The 16,846-nt window shown below is 41.5% G+C and overlaps 1 protein-coding gene across 2 annotated transcripts in view; it reads left to right on the top strand.

Moving 5' to 3' along the window:
- The window catches only part of LOC139763142 (uncharacterized), a 70,829-nt gene that overhangs the window by 42,844 nt on the left and 11,139 nt on the right, over positions 1-16,846 (top strand). For both annotated transcript variants that reach the window (XM_071688845.1, XM_071688846.1), the window contains 2 exons: positions 7,846-7,989; positions 8,362-8,474. In XM_071688845.1, coding sequence (XP_071544946.1) covers positions 7,846-7,989; positions 8,362-8,474 — 257 coding nt within the window. The remainder of the gene's footprint in view (positions 1-7,845; positions 7,990-8,361; positions 8,475-16,846) is intronic.

A 16,846-nucleotide genomic window follows, 5' to 3' on the forward strand; every position in this document is an offset into this window, starting at 1 on the left:
GCAAGGGAAGGCGAGGCTGTGTGAGAGAGTCGGATGGTAGTCTACTTATTCAGGCGTTCACGGCTTCTGCAGGTGAAGATAATAGGACCACTGGAGAGAGGCAAGCCCACTTGCCGTGGCTGCTACCGTACGATGACAACTCAGCCAGATGCCACAGCATTACTGTTGAGTACCGAGGCAGAGAGAGATCCCCTATTGTGCGACTGAAATCAAAATAAAACGCCGTCTCGTCCCTCCGTCAGCCTATGTACCAAGTGACCCACCAAGAGCCTTCCTACCCCCCCAGAGACCACAACAAAGACGACCCCTAAAATCAGCAGTAGTACATCCACAGATAACCTTTTCTGGTGGGTTATTTCTCTTACACAATGTCCTTAATATAATCCCAAGTGAAATCAGTAAATCAGTGGCCGTCCAGTTCCAAGAAGTTGGTGAGTCTTGGGGCTTCAATTATCAAACGGACGTCTCGAGGCCAACCGTTAATTTCACAAGACAATAACAGTGTTTAGTTTCTTCTGCTCGCTTTTTCTCCCTGTGCGCCTGATTCAAGCACTCGTCTTCAGTTGCAGATGTACTGGATAATATATTCTCTCTTAGAATATGCACATTTTAAGCTGTTGTGCGGCTGGGGACAGCCATAGAAAGTGACTTGCTAAGGACAGTCGTGGGTTCAGCATTAACTCTGCAAGTCCTAACTGGCAAGAGTAAGACGCTGGCTGGCGGGGGGGGGGACATTAAAGTGGGTATTGTAACCACCAAAACCGACCACTGGCAACACCCATTGCAAGTCTATATATCAGCACCACTCCTTAAAATGTACATGTCTGACAGTGGAATAGAGAGTATCCGGTACAACTGCAAGTCAGATCCCGAAGTCCACTGGCCTGTTTACTCCTCCCTGTAGCCTCTTTGGCTCACCTACAACCCACGTAAAACACTCGTGACGTCTCACGGATATACGTGAGAACTGCCGGTGATGTAAACACTAAATGGCAACTCCACCAACACCTTCAGCCAGACATTTCAACCTCCATCCTCAACATCACTTCCCTGCATAACCAGAGAAAAATCCTCCCAGGGACACATCCCAGCCCAATATGCTTAGCAGTTTAAGTTCTTTACAGTAGCACTAAAACCTTCGCAACCAAACCACTCGATGATGCACATGCAGCTCAAAAATACATAAGAAATATGTAAAACAAGCAAGATTTTAAGGTACACATCTGTTGGTGCACTACCAGGCCATCGTGATACACAGGGTACAATGACGGGACTGGTGGCAGAAGTGGGAACAGCATACAGCTTCTGGTGGCTCTCCATCATAGTGAGGAGCCTGGTGTTTGACTTGCCAGCAACATGATGGTGTCCCATCTCTGTCCACCCAACACTCAGTCCACCTTCACTTTTGTACAACTCTTTTAATATTCAGTAATAAAGCAAAATACAAAAAAAAAAAAAAACCCAGTAAAACTATCTCAGAACGATGTATATATGTGGCAAACATGCTGACAGAAGCAAACTCGTGTTCTGTGATCAGGTTCCAACCACCGAAAGCTGTTTGCCAGGCCTGTGTGGTAATGTGCCAAACACTGAGCCCTTCACCACACCGTGGCTGATCAGCCCGGCGTCTTCTGATCAGGTTGGGCAAACGCTGCGCTGCCCGCTCTTCATTCAGCTCTTCCCGGCCGTCAACATTCCACCACAACACACGAACGTTATCACATATTCCAATACATAACTCTTGAGTGACCCACAGCCAGACACATACAGCCCCATTCAACTCGTGAATATGATCCACGCGTCTGGTCCGCTCATCATCACTTTTTCTTTTCTTTAAACAAAACCAGTTTTCAAGATTTTACGAGCGGAAGTTTTCCGCTGAAAGACTTCGAGACTTAAGGAAGTCATATGGACTGTTTTGAGTGAATGGCATCACCAGATTTCGGAATGTCTGTCTTTGAGGAAGTAAACCTGGCAATCATAGGCTTCCATAACAGTTGGTTTCTCAAGGAGACAAGTAATGGCTGACATTCGGACTGAAGATCGTAAAAGCAGACTTCAAACCTTCATGGTAGCAGATTCAAGACTTTATAGTAACAGACTGAGTGAGGACCTTTAGGATGTCAGATTTAAGACCGAGGACTTTTACGGCGGCGAACCGAAGAAGACGTTCGTAGTGGTGAGAGCGGCGAACCGAAGAAGACGTTCGTGGTGGTGGCAGATCAGAGAACTTCATGGTGGCATACTACAGTCCTTCACGGTGACAAACTGAAGATCATGGCCATGTGTCAAGAACCAAGGATATCCTTACAGCAGGATTTACAATTACAGTTTTTTTTTTTGGGGTGGGTGGGTGGTTGGCATACAATGTGTCCTCTCCGGTGATGTATCTAATAAGCAACAGTCGTTACGTCAGCTTCTGCGAGTGGATGTAGTCAGTTGGGTTCAGTTTGGGCAAAGTCTCTCACGAAAAAAAAAGAAAAAAAGACTCAAGTCTGGCAGCTCATATTTATAATTTCACGCACTTCTCAAGTTCAAAAACTACATACAACCTTTGCTAAATGTTACACTGCAATTCTTAGATGACTGCGGGGAAAAAAGAAAAATGTGGTATAAGAAAGCGGTGGCCAACTTTAGACTAAGTAAACAAGTGCGCCATCCTGACACAACAAGACACAAGCTGCCCAGTGAAGGTTTGGTGATACCAAGTACCGTGACGGTGAAGGGCTGGATCACTGTGGAATGCTAGCATCAAGGCCAAGCACTACATCTGGTACCAGGGTACATCTTCGAAAGCCCTGTGATAAAACGGTGGCAGTTTGGGGTACGGTTTCCTACACGGCAGCCGTCGGCAAAAAAGGTACCGGCAACGCGATTAGGATATCTTGCCGTAAACCTGCCTATACTAACCCAAACCTCGTATAAGCTGCATCGCTTTATAGAAGATGCCATATGCATTTTACGGAACCACAACCACTTCGAGAAAAAAAAAAAATTTGCTACTGGAAGGCTTAAGAATATACAACGATACCAGAAGAATAAAACACCTCAGTGACCAGTGAACTTCGCACTGACAGAGGTTACAAAACAACTTGGTATCTGGCTTTATGAAAGAGATCTTAATGACAGCAGACCACAGCTCCCAAGCTTGTGTGTCCATAATGCTGTACGGTGAGGAGAGGTAATTTCAAAGGTTGGGAACGAAATGACACCAGGTTTCATCACGGGGTGTTTGTGGGTCTTCATATGTCCAGGGTGAGACGTCAGGCTGGGTTTAACTAGCCTTTATGATGGTAGTGTGTCCCATACCTCAAAAAGGGAACCAGGATTGACTAGAACCCCCTCCCTGAAGAATGCGAACTCGAGCTAAAAATCTCGCAACTTGAAACGTCCGACGCCCACCCGTTTCCATGCCAGCAACTGGATTGGAAATTCGCTCAACAACTGTTTCTCTGCATGTATGCATCCCTCTGATACATGAAATCAGTGATGTGTAAGTTGTAAGTGAATCACCGGGCCTTATCCTCACTTCGCTCCTGTATACGTGCAATATAATCAAGCCAACTCTCGCACCCCTCTCTCTCTCTCTCTCTCTCTCTCTCTCTCTCTCTCTCTCTCTCTCTCTCTCTCTCTCTCTCTCTCTCTCTCTCTCTCTCTCTCTCTCTCTCTCTCTTCTCTCTCTCTCTCTCTCTCTCTCTCTCTCTCTCTCTCTCTCTCTCTCTCTCTCTCTCTCTCTCTCTCTCTCTCTCTGTATATATATATATATATATATATATATATATATATATATATATATATATATATATATATTCATTCATTTTATTTATTTTGCTTTGTCGCTGTCCCCCGCGTTAGCGAGGTAGCGCAAGGAAACAGACGAAAGAATGGCCCAACCCATCCACATACACATGTATATACATGCACGTCCACACCCGTAAATATACATACCTATACATCTCAATGTATACATATATATATCCACACAGACATATACATATATACCCATCTACATTATTCATACTGTCTGCCTTTATTCATTCCAATCGCCACCCCGCCACACACGGATTAACGACACCCTCCCCCCTCATGTGCGCGAGGTAGCGCTAGGAAAAGACAACAAAGGCTCCATTCGTTCACACTCAGTCTCTAGCTGTCATGTAATAATGCACTGAAACCACAGCTCCCTTTCCACATCCAGACCCCACAGAACATTCCATGGTTTACCCCAGACGCTTCACATGCCCTGTTTCAATCCATTGACAGCACGTCGACCCCGGTATACCATATCGTTCCCATTCACTCTATTCCTTGCCCGCCTTTCACCCTCCTGCATGTTTAGGCCCCGATCACTCAAAATCTTTTTCACTCCATCTTTCCACCTCCAATTTGGTCTCCCACTTCTCCTCATTCCCTCCACCTCCGACACATATATCCTCTTGGTCAATCTTTCCTCACTCATTCTCTCCATGTGCCCAAACCATTTCAAAACACCCTCTTCTGCTCTCTCAACCATGCTCTTTTTACTTCCACACATCTCTCTTACCCTTACATTACTTACTCGATCAAACCACCTCACACCACATATTGTCCTCAAACATCTCATTTCCAGCACATCCACCCTCCTGTGCACAACTCTATCCATAGCCCACGCCTCGCAACCATACAAAATTGTTGGAACCACTATTCCTTCAAACATAGCCATTTTTGCCTTCGGAGATAATGTTCTTGACTTCCACACATTCTTCAAGGCTCCCAGGATTTTCGCCCCCCTCCCCCACCCTATGATTCATTCCGCTTCCATGGTTCCATCCGCTGCCAGATCCACTCCCAGATATCTAAAACACTTTACTTCCTCCAGTTTTTCTCCATTCAAACTTACCTCCCAATTGACTTGACCCTCAACCCTACTGTACCTAATAACCTTGCTCTTATTCACATTTACTCTTAACTTTCTTCTTTCACACATGTGATATGTGATATATATATATATATATATATATATATATATATATATATATATATATATATATATATATATATATATATATATATATATATATATATATATATATATATATATATATATATATATATATCACATACATTCTTCAAAGCAAGCACCTGATCAACACATCCTCTGCCACTTCTGAAACCACACTGCTCTTCCCCGATCTGATGCTCTGTACATGCCTTCACCCTCTCAATCAATACCCTCCCATATAATTTCCCAGGAATACTCAACAAACTTATACCTTTGTAATTTGAACACTCATCTTTTACCCCTTTGCCTTTGTGCAATGGCTCTATGCATGCATTCCGCCAGTCCTCAGGCACTTCACCATGAACCATACTTACATTCAACATCCTCACCAACCAGTCAACAGTACACTCACCCCGTTTTTTGATAAATTCCACAGGAATACCATCCAAACCCGCCGCCTTGCCGACTTTCATCTTCCTCAAAGCTCTCACTACCTCATCTCTGTTTACCAAATACAGTTGATAGAGATGCTGTGTGGAATATCTAGGAGTATATGGTGTGGGAGGTAAGTTGCTGGAAGCGGTAAAAAGTTTTATCGAGTATGTAAGGCATGCGCACGAGTAGGAAGAGAGGAAAGTGATTGGCTCCCAGTGAATGTCTGTTTGCGGCAGGAGTGCGTGATGTCTCCATGGTTGTTTAATTTGCTTATGGTTGGGGTTGTTAGGGAGGTGAAAGCAAGAGTTTTGAAGAGAGGGGCAAGTATGCAGCCTATTGTGGATAAGAGGGCTTCTGAAGTGAGAATTCAGCGCTGGTGGTTGATTCGGGTGAAAAACTCTAGAAGCTGGTGACTGAGTTTGGTAAAGCGTGTGAAAGAAGAAAGCTGAGAGTAAATGTGAATAAGAGCAAGGTTATTATGTTCAGTAGGGTTGAGGGACAAGTAAATTGGAAGGTAAGTTTGAGCGGAGAAAACCTGGAGGAAGTGAAGTGTTTTAGATATCTGGTAGTGGATTTGGCAGCGGATGGAACCATGGAAGCGGAAGTGGGTATGTTTGAAGGATACTAGTTCCAACAATGTTATATGGTTTTGAGGCATGGGCTATAGATAGGGTTTTGTAGAAGAGGGTGGATGTGCTGGATATGAGATGTTTGAGAACAATATGTGGTGTGAGGTGGTTTGATCGAGTGAGTAATGAAAGGGTAAGAGAGATGTGTGATAATAAAAAGAGTGTGGTTGAGAGAGCAGAAAAGGGTGTATTGAAATGGTTTGGTCACAAGGAAAGAATGAGTGAGGAAAGATTGACAAAGATATATGAGTCAGAGGCGGAGGGAACGAGAAGTGGGAGACCAAATTGGAGGTGGAAGGATGGAGTGAAAAAGATTTTGAGCGATCGGGGCCTGAGCATACAAGAGAGTGAAAGGCATGCAAGGAATAGAGTGAATTGGAACGAAGTGATATACTGGGCTGGACGTGCTGTCAATGGAATGAACCAGGGCATATGAAGCGTCTAGGGTAAACCATGGAAAGTTGTGTGGGGCCTGGATGTGGATAGGGAGCTGTGGTTTCAGTGAATAACACATAACAGCGATAGACTGAGTGTGAACGGATGTGACCTTTGTTGTCTTTATCTAGCGCTACCTCGCGCGCACACGGGCGGAGGGGGTGGCCATATCATGTGTGGCGGAGTGGCGGCAGGAATGGATGAAGACAGCATGTATGAATTTATACATATGTATATATGTATATGTCTGTGTATGTATATGTATGTTTACGTTCAAATGTATAGGTATGTATATGTACGTGTGCGGGTTCTTATGTATATACATATATACATATGGGTGGGTTGGGCCATTTTTTCGTCTGTGTCTTGCGCTACCTGGCTAACGCGGGAGACAGCAACAAAGCATATGAAAAAAATTATATATATATATATATATATATATATATATATATATATATATATATATATATATATCATCCCTGGGAGAAAGAAGACTTCCCACGTATTCCCTGGGTGTGGTAGAATGCGACTAAAAAGGGAGGGAGCGGGGGGCTGGAAATCCTCCCCTCTCTTTCATTTTTTCATTTTCCAAAAGAAGGAACAGAGAAGTGGTCCAGGAGAGGATATTCCCTCAAAGGCCCAGTCCTTTGTTCTAACGCTACCTCGCTAACGCGGGAAATGGCGAATAGTGTGAAAGAAAATAGAATATATATATATATATATATATATATATATATATATATATATATATATATATATATATATATATATATATATATATATATCTCCCGCGTTAGCGAGGTAGCGTTAAGAACAGAGGACTGGACCTTTGAGGGAATATCCTCACCTGGCCCCCTTCTCTGTTCCTTCTTTTGGAAAATGATAAAAAAAAAAAACGAGAATGGAGGATCTCCAGCCCCCCGCTCCCTTCCCTTTTAGTCGCCTTCTACGACACGCAGGGAATACGTGGGAAGTATTCTTTCTCCCCTATCCCCAGGGAGTATATATATATATATATATATATATATATATATATATATATATATATATATATATATATATATATATGATTGAGAAGAGTTGTGAATATCTTTTCCTATACATCAAGTTATGCTTGATTATTTTTGACATTAATGGAGAACATTGTTCGACAGCTTTCCGTAGTATGTCTGATGGCGTAAAATACATAACGATTTCACAGTATAGATTCAGTGTGTCCATTGTATGAGACAGTATTGATGACTTGTTTATAAGGTGCTCTGTATGACTTGTGTTAACATGTGTTATGGGAAAAAACCTTCACGTTTCTCTTGTGGTCATTGTAGCTGGCAGGAGCTTCACAATATCAGGATGCCATTCTTTCAGTTCGAGACCCAGAGTCTGACACTGTTCTGGGACGTCGACCAAGATGATGACCGGACTGTGGCCGAGCTCCTTGGCTCCACGCCATACCTAGACTGGACTAAACCTGTCTTCCTCTACGCTGTTCCCATACATCTGCTGCAGAAGGCAAGTGTCCCTCTTAAAGCAGGTCTTCCTTTATTTCTGTAATTCTTCCTCTGTTATGGCTTTTCTTTTATCCGGTGATCAGGATTGATTTCCTTTGATTTAGGTTTTGGATATAATGGTTTTTAGATACAATTAGGTTATTATGTTCTTGCTGAACATAAAAAGATACTTCTTAGACATTATGTTTTACTTTATGACACCTTTTCTCAAGGTCTTCTGTCACTGTACACTTTCCATTTTAGAATAAAAATAGTGCATTTACATAGATATATGTTTCGTACATTACGTTTTCTCTATATCAATCATTAACCTTGGCTGAGGGATGAGACAAATGAATATCAATAATGAAGATTTTTCCCATAAACATGACAGGCGGAACAGATGGTGAGAAGTGGACTGCTGGCGAACGAGAGGCTGGTGGTCCAGCCTGTCTCTTTGGGTCACCTCTACACCATCACGGCCTCAAGACTCCCCGTCATATCCAGGTATTACTTTCTGAGTTGGTTAAGGAAGGAGAGTAACGTAGTTTGCTAAATTAATTTAGTATCCTGCAAACGGTAACACCACGAGCGAGAAGGCAACTTCACCGTCAGCTGATGTAAAGAGTACAGCATCGTCTAGGACCTTCCCTTCCTAACCTGAAACTGTTCACCGAATGTTCTACAAGAACCAAATGGTTCCTGCCAGTTGAACTGACGAACGTATCCTGAAGGAGGTAATAGATAGGAACATCACCACAAAAAAAAAGTAGACTTCTTTTTAAGAAACAACTTAACACAAAACAATAACCTACTGTCACCCAGTGCAGTTTACAAGTACTTCTGTCCAGTTGAAGGTGATAAGCTTCAAAACAACGCAAACTACGTTGGTATAAATATTACATCACTCAAACATTTCATCTTCAAAACGGAGGCTCTAAACTATATATGCAACAGCAACCTAACATGAATCCCGCTCGTCAGCATGTTACTGAAAACACGATCTTACAAGACTTCTAATAACAGAAGCCATGTATTTCCGTATATAAGAGAATATAATCCATTCATAGATCGTCAGTGTACAGGGCAAGCTGGAACTCTACAATAATTCTTTATCGCAACCCAAATGACCTCCACCGAATGTGGCCTTTGTTGTCTTTTTCTGGCGCTGCCTCACGCACATGCGGGGGGAGGGGGTTGTTATTTCATGTGTGGCGGGGTGACGACGGAAATGAATAAGGACAGACAGTATCAATTATGTACATGGGTATATATGTACATGTCTGGGTGTGTATATATATGTATACGTTGAGATGTATAGGTATGTATATGTGAGTGTGTGGACGTGTATGTATATACATGTGTATGTGGGTGGGTTGGGCCATTCTTTCGTCTTTTTCCTCTAGCTACTTCGCTAACGCGGCAGACAGCGACAAAGTATAATAAAGAAATATAATATGATATATATATATATATATATATATATATATATATATATATATATATATATATATATATATATTTATATATATATATATATATATATATATATATATATATATATAAATATATATATATATATATATATATATATATATATATATATATATATATATATATATATATATATATATATATATATATATATATATATATATATATATATATATATATATATATATATATATATATATATATATATATATATATATATATATATATATATTCCCATGAGTCCACGGGGAAAATGAAACACGAAAAGTTCCCAAGTGCACTTTCGTATAATAATCACATCATCAGGGGAGACACAAGAGAGAAATATAACAGTCAGTTGATATACATCGAAGAGACGAAGCTAGGACGCCATTTGGTAAAAACTATGATCATTGTATTGACTGGAGTAACGCCATCTCAGGTATTAACTCTAACTCTATTACCAAGAGAAATATCATTGAATCTTCTATTATTAAATACACCAAGAATTATAATCTTAATATTAGTGATGGTCTGTACAAATTAGATAACTTTACTGTTGATAAGATTTGTAAAATGATAAGTTTATGAACGCTCGTTGTATGTTTTGGACAATCACATGTTTACCAAATGGCGTCCTAGCTTCGTCTCTTCGATGTATATCAACTGACTGTTATATTTCTCTCTTGTGTCTCCCTTGATGATGTGATTATTACACGAAAGTGCACTTGGGAACTTTTCGTGTTTCATTTTCCCCGTGAACTCACAGGAATATCTTGATCACGCGCAAAATTGTGATCCTTTCCCATATATATATATATATATATATATATATATATATATATATATATATATATATATATATATATATTTTTTATTATACTTTGTCGCTGTCTCCCGCGTTTGCGAGGTAGCGCAAGGAAACAGACGAAAGAAATGGCCCAACCCACCCCCATACACATGTATATACATACGTCCACACACGCAAATATACATACCTACACAGCTTTCCATGGTTTACCCCAGACGCTTCACAAGCCTTGATTCAATCCACTGACAGCACGTCAACCCCGGTATACCACATCGCTCCAATTCACTCTATTCCTTGCCCTCCTTTCACCCTCCTGCATGTTCAGGCCCCGATCACACAAAATCCTTTTCACTCCATCTTTCCACCTCCAATTTGGTCTCCCTCTTCTCCTCGTTCCCTCCACCTCCGACACATATATCCTCTTGGTCAATCTTTCCTCACTCATTCTCTCCATGTGCCCAAACCACTTCAAAACACCCTCTTCTGCTCTCTCAACCACGCTCTTTTTATTTCCACACATCTCTCTTACCCTTACGTTACTTACTCGATCAAACCACCTCACACCACACATTGTCCTCAAACATCTCATTTCCAGCACATCCATCCTCCTGCGCACAACTCTATCCATAGCCCACGCCTCGCAACCATACAACATTGTTGGAACCACTATTCCTTCAAACATACCCATTTTTGCTTTCCGAGATAATGTTCTCGACTTCCACACATTCTTCAAGGCCCCCAGAATTTTCGCCCCCTCCCCCACCCTATGATCCACTTCCGCTTCCATGGTTCCATCCGCTGCCAGATCCACTCCCAGATATCTAAAACACTTCACTTCCTCCAGTTTTTCTCCATTCAAACTCACCTCCCAATTGACTTGACCCTCAACCCTACTGTACCTAATAACCTTGCTCTTATTCACATTTACTCTTAACTTTCTTCTTCCACACACTTTACCAAACTCAGTCACCAGCTTCTGCAGTTTCTAACATGAATCAGCCACCAGCGCTGTATCATCAGCGAACAACAACTGACTCACTTCCCAAGCTCTCTCATCCCCAACAGACTTCATACTTGCCTCTCTTTCCAAAACTCTTGCATTTACCTCCCGAACAACCCCATCCATAAACAAATTAAACAACCATGGAGACATCACACACCCCTGCCGCAAACCTACATTCACTGAGAACCAATCACTTTCCTCTCTTCCTACACGTACACATGCCTTACATCTTCGATAAAAACTTTTCACTGCTTCTAACAACTTTCCTCCCACACCATATATTCTTAATACCTTCCACAGAGCATCTCTATCAACTCTATCATACGCCTTCTCCAGATCCATAAATGCTACATACAAATCCATTTGCTTTTCTAAGTATTTCTCACATACATTCTTCAAAGCAAACACCTGATCCACACATCCTCTACCACTTCTGAAACCACACTGCTCTTCCCCAATCTGATGCTCTGTACATGCCTTCACCCTCTCAATCAATACCCTCCCATATAATTTACCAGGAATACTCAACAAACTTATACCTCTGTAATTTGAGCACTCACTCTTATCCCCTTTGCCTTTGTACAATGGCACTATGCACGCATTCCGCCAATCCTCAGGCACCTCACCATGAGTCATACATACATTAAATAACCTTACCAACCAGTCAACAATACAGTCACCCCCTTTTTTAATAAATTCCACTGCAATACCATCCAAACCTGCTGCCTTGCCGGCTTTCATCTTCCGCAAAGCTTTCACTACCTCTTCTGTTTCCCATTTTAGAAAGTTAATACAAGGAGGGGAGGATTTCTGGCCCCCCGCTCCCGTCCCCTCTAGTCGCTTTCTACGACACGATATGTATATATATACTATCCCTGGGGATAGGGGAGAAAGAATACTGCCCACGTATTCCCTGCGTGTCGTAGAAGGCGACTAAAAGGGGAGGGAGCGGGGAGCTGGAAATCCTCCCCTCTTGTTTTTTTTTTTTTTGATTTTCCAAAAGAAGGAACAGAGAATTGGGCCAGGTGAGGATATTCCCCCAGAGGCCCAGTCCTCTGTTCTTAACGCTACCTTGCTAATGCGGGAAATGGCGAATAGTTTGAAAGAAAGATATATATATATATATATATATATATATATATATATATATATATATATATATATATATATATATATATATATATATATATATATATATATATATATATATATATATATATATAAGTGAGCTTGGAAAGGAGACTTGTGTGAGGAAGTACCAGGAGAGATTGAGTCTAGAATGGCAAAAGGTGAGAGAAAATGATGTGAGGGGAGTGAGGGTGGAATAGGATGTATTTAGGGAAGCATTGATAGCTGGCGCAAAAGATGCTTGTGGCATGAGAAAGTTGGGAGGTGGGCAGATTAGAAAGGGTATTGAGTGGTGGGATGAAGAAATAACGTTGTTAGTGAAAGAGAAGAGAGAGGCGTTTGGACGACTTTTGCAGGGTAGTAGTGCAAATGACTGGGAGATTTATAAAAGAAAGAGGCAGGAGGTCAAGAGGAAGATGCAAGAGTTGAAAAAGAGCGACAAATGGGGAGGTGATAACAAGTAGTGATGAAGTGAGGAGATGGAGTAATTATTTTGAGGGTTTGTTGAATTTGTTTGATGATAGAGTGGCAAATACAGCGTGTTTTGGTCGGGGTGGTGTGCGAAGTGAAACGGTCTGGGAGAATGGTTTGGTGAACAGAGAAAAGGTACTGAACGTTTGCAGAAGATGAAAGCCGGCAATTCGGCGAATTTAGACGGCATTGCAGTGAAATATATTTGAAAAGGGGGTAACTGTGTTATTGATTGGTTGCTAAGGGTATTTCGTGTATGTGTGGATCATGGTGAAGTGCGTGAGGATAGGCGGAGTGCATACATAGTGCCATTGTACAAAGGCATAAGAGATAAAGATGAGTGTTCAAGTTACAGCGGCATAGGTTGTTGAGTATTCTTGGGAAATTACATGAAATGGTATTGATTGAGAGGGTGAAGGCATGTACAGAGAACCAGATAGGGGAAGAGCAGTGTGGATTCAGAAGTTATAGAGGATGTGTGGATCAGGTGTTTGCTTTGAAGAATGTATGTGAGAAATACTTCGAAAAACAAATGGATTTTTATGTAACATTCATGGATCTGGAGAAGGCATATGATAGGGTTGATAGAGATGGTTTGTGAAAGGTTTTAAGAGTATATGGCGTGGGAAGCAAGCTGCTAGAAGCAGTGGAGTTTTTTTACCAAGGATGTAAGGCATGTGTACGAGTAGGAAAAGAGGAAAATGATTGGTTCCCAGTGAATGTCGTTTTGCGTTAAGGGTGCGTGATATCTCCATGGGTGTTTAATTTGTTTATGGATGGGGTTGTTAGGGAAGTGAATGCAATAAGTTTTGGAGAGAAGGGCAAAGATGCAGTCTGTTGTCGATAAGAGGGCTTGGGAAGTGAGTCACTTGTTGTTCGCTGATGATACAACGCTGATGGCTGATTCTGGTGAGAAACTGCAGTGGTTTGTGACTGAGTTCGGTAGAGTGTGTGAAAGGAAAACTTAAGAGTAAATGTGAATAAGAGCAAGGTTATTAGGTTTTGTAGGTTTGAAAGGCAAGTTAATTGCGCAGGAAGTTTGAATGTAAAAAAAACACGTGGAAGTGAAGTGTTTTGAATATCTAGGAGTGGACTTAGCAGCGGATGGAACCATGGAAGCGGAATTGAGTCACAGCGTAGGGGAGGGGGCGAAAAGTCTGGCAGTATTGGAGAATGTGTGGAAAGCTAGAACGTTATCTCTGGAAGCAAAAATGGGTATGTTTGAAGGAATAGTAGTTTCAAGAACGTTATATGGTTGCGCGTAGGTGGGTAGATGTGTTGGAAATGATATTTTGTGGACCATATGTGGTGTTAGGTGGTTTGATCGAGCAAGTAATGGAAGGGCAAGAAGTATGTGTGGTAATAAAACGAGTGTGGTTGAGAGAGAAGAAGACGGTGTGTTGAAATGCTTTGGACACATGGAGAGAATGTGTGTGGAGACATTGACAAAGAGTATATATGTGCCAGACCTGGAGGGAAGGAGAAGGGAGAGGCCAAACTGAAGGTGGAAGGATGGTGTGAAAAAGATTTTGACCGATGGGGGCCTGAATATACAGGTAAAAACTTTTTACTGCTTCTAGCAACTTACCTCCCACACCATATACTCTTAATACTTTCCACAGAGCATCTCTATCAACCCAATCATATTCCTTATCCAGATCCATAAATGCTACATACAAATCCATCTGTTTTTCTAAGTATCTCTCACATACATTCTTCAAAGTAAAGACCTGATCCAAACATCATATACCACTTCTGAAACCAATCTGATGCTCTGTACATGGCTTCACCCTCTCAGTCAATACCCTCCCATATAATTTCCCAGGAATACTCAACAAACTTATACCTTTGTAATCTGAGCAATCACTCTTATCCCCTTTGCCTTTGTACAATGGCACTATGCAAGCATTCTGCCCATCTTCGAGCACTTCACCATGATTCTTACATACATTAGATATCCTTATCAACCAATCAACAACACAGTCACCTCATATCTTGGTAAATTCCACTGCAATACCATCTTAACCCGCCGCCTTGCCAGCTTACATCATCTGCAAAGCTTTCACTACCTTTTCTCTGTTTGCCAAACCATTCTCCCTGACCCTCTCACTTCGCACACCACCCCGACAAAAACACCCTATATCTGCCATTCTATCATAAAACACGTCCAACAAACCTTCAAAACACTCACTCTCCTTCATCAAAATTCTCGCTTTATCGCTACTTGTTATTCCCTTCCCATTTGCCCCATTTACCGATGTTCCCATTTGTTCTCTAGTTTTACGCACTATATTTACCTCCTTGCAAAACATCTTTAAATTCTTCCTAAAATTCATTGATTACTCTCTCACCCCTACTCTCATTTGTCCGATTTTTCAACACTTGCACATTGCTCTTGACCTCCTGCCTGTTTCTTTTATACATCTCCCAGTCATTTGCTCTCTCCTCTCATTCAATAACAAACTTCTTCATACTTCTTCATATCACCACTCACTACCCTTTTCAATCTGCCCATATCCCACCTTTCTCATGCCGCAAGCATCTTTTGCGCAAGTCATCATTGCTTCCCTAAATACATCCCATTCCTCCCCCTCTCCCCTTACGTCATTTGCTCTCACCTTTTCTTATTGTGCAGCCAATCTCTCCTGGTACTTACTCACACTAGACTCCCTTCCAAGCTCACTCTATCCATTCTCTTCTCCCAACATTCTGTCTTCTTTTCTGAAAACCTCTACAAATCTTCACCTTCGCCTGCACAAGATAGTAAAGAGACATCCCTCCAGCTGCCCATCTCAGCTCATTAACAAACAAAAGTGTCTATTTTACATGCTTATTAATTAACACGTAATCCAATAACGCTCTCTGGCCATCTCTCTTACTCACATACGTATACTTATGTATATCTCTTTAATCCAGGTATTCCCAATCACTAGTCCTTTTTCAGCACAAAAATCCACAAGCTCTTCACCATTTCCATTTTACAACACTGAACACCCCATGTATACCAATTATTCCCTCAACTGCCACATTATTCAACTTTGCATTCAAATCACCCATCTCTATAACCCGGTCTCGTGCATCAAAACCACTAACACACTCATTCAGCTGCTCCCAAAACACTTGCCTCTCATGATCATTCTTCTCATGACCAGGTGTGCAGGTACCAATAATCACCCATCTCTCTCCATCCATTTTCAGTTTTACCTATATCAATCTAGAGTTTACTGTCTCACACTCTAACACATAATCCCACAACTCCTGCTTCAGGAGGGCTACTCCTTCATTTGCTCTTGTCCTCTCACCAACCCCTGACTTTACTCCCAAGACATTCCCAAACCGCTCTTCCCCTATAACCTTGAGCTTCGATTCACTCAAAGAGGCAAAATATCCAGGTTCCTTTCGTCAAACATACTAACTATCTCTTTTTTCTCATTTTGGTTACACCCAAACACATTTAGACACTCTAATCTGAGTCTTGGAGGAGAATGAGCAATTCCCACATGACTCCTTCTTCAGTTTCCCCATTTAGAAATAAAAAAACATGGAGGGGAATTTCAGCCCCCTCTCCCGCCCCCTTTTGTCGCCTTCTACGACACGCAGGGAATACGTGGGAAGTATTCTTTCTCCCCTATCCCCAGGGATATATATATCTATACCGGGGCCTGTGGGGTCTGGACGCGGAAAGGGAGCTGTGGTTTCCGTGCACTATACATGACAGCTAAACGAGTGTGAACGAACGTGACCATTTTTGTCTTTATATATGTATATGCCTGTGTATATATATGTATGCATACGGTGAAATGGATATATATGTATATGTGCGTATATGGGCATTTATGTATGTAAATGTGTATGTGGCTAGGTTCGGCCATACCTTGTCTGTTCCTTTGCGCCACCTCGCTGACGCGGGAGACGGCGATTAAGTATAATAAATATACATATAAATCTAAATCTATATATATATATATATATATATATATATATATATATATA

Source organism: Panulirus ornatus, chromosome 46, assembly GCF_036320965.1.
Source record: "Panulirus ornatus isolate Po-2019 chromosome 46, ASM3632096v1, whole genome shotgun sequence".
NCBI classification, from domain to species: Eukaryota; Metazoa; Arthropoda; class Malacostraca; order Decapoda; family Palinuridae; genus Panulirus; species Panulirus ornatus.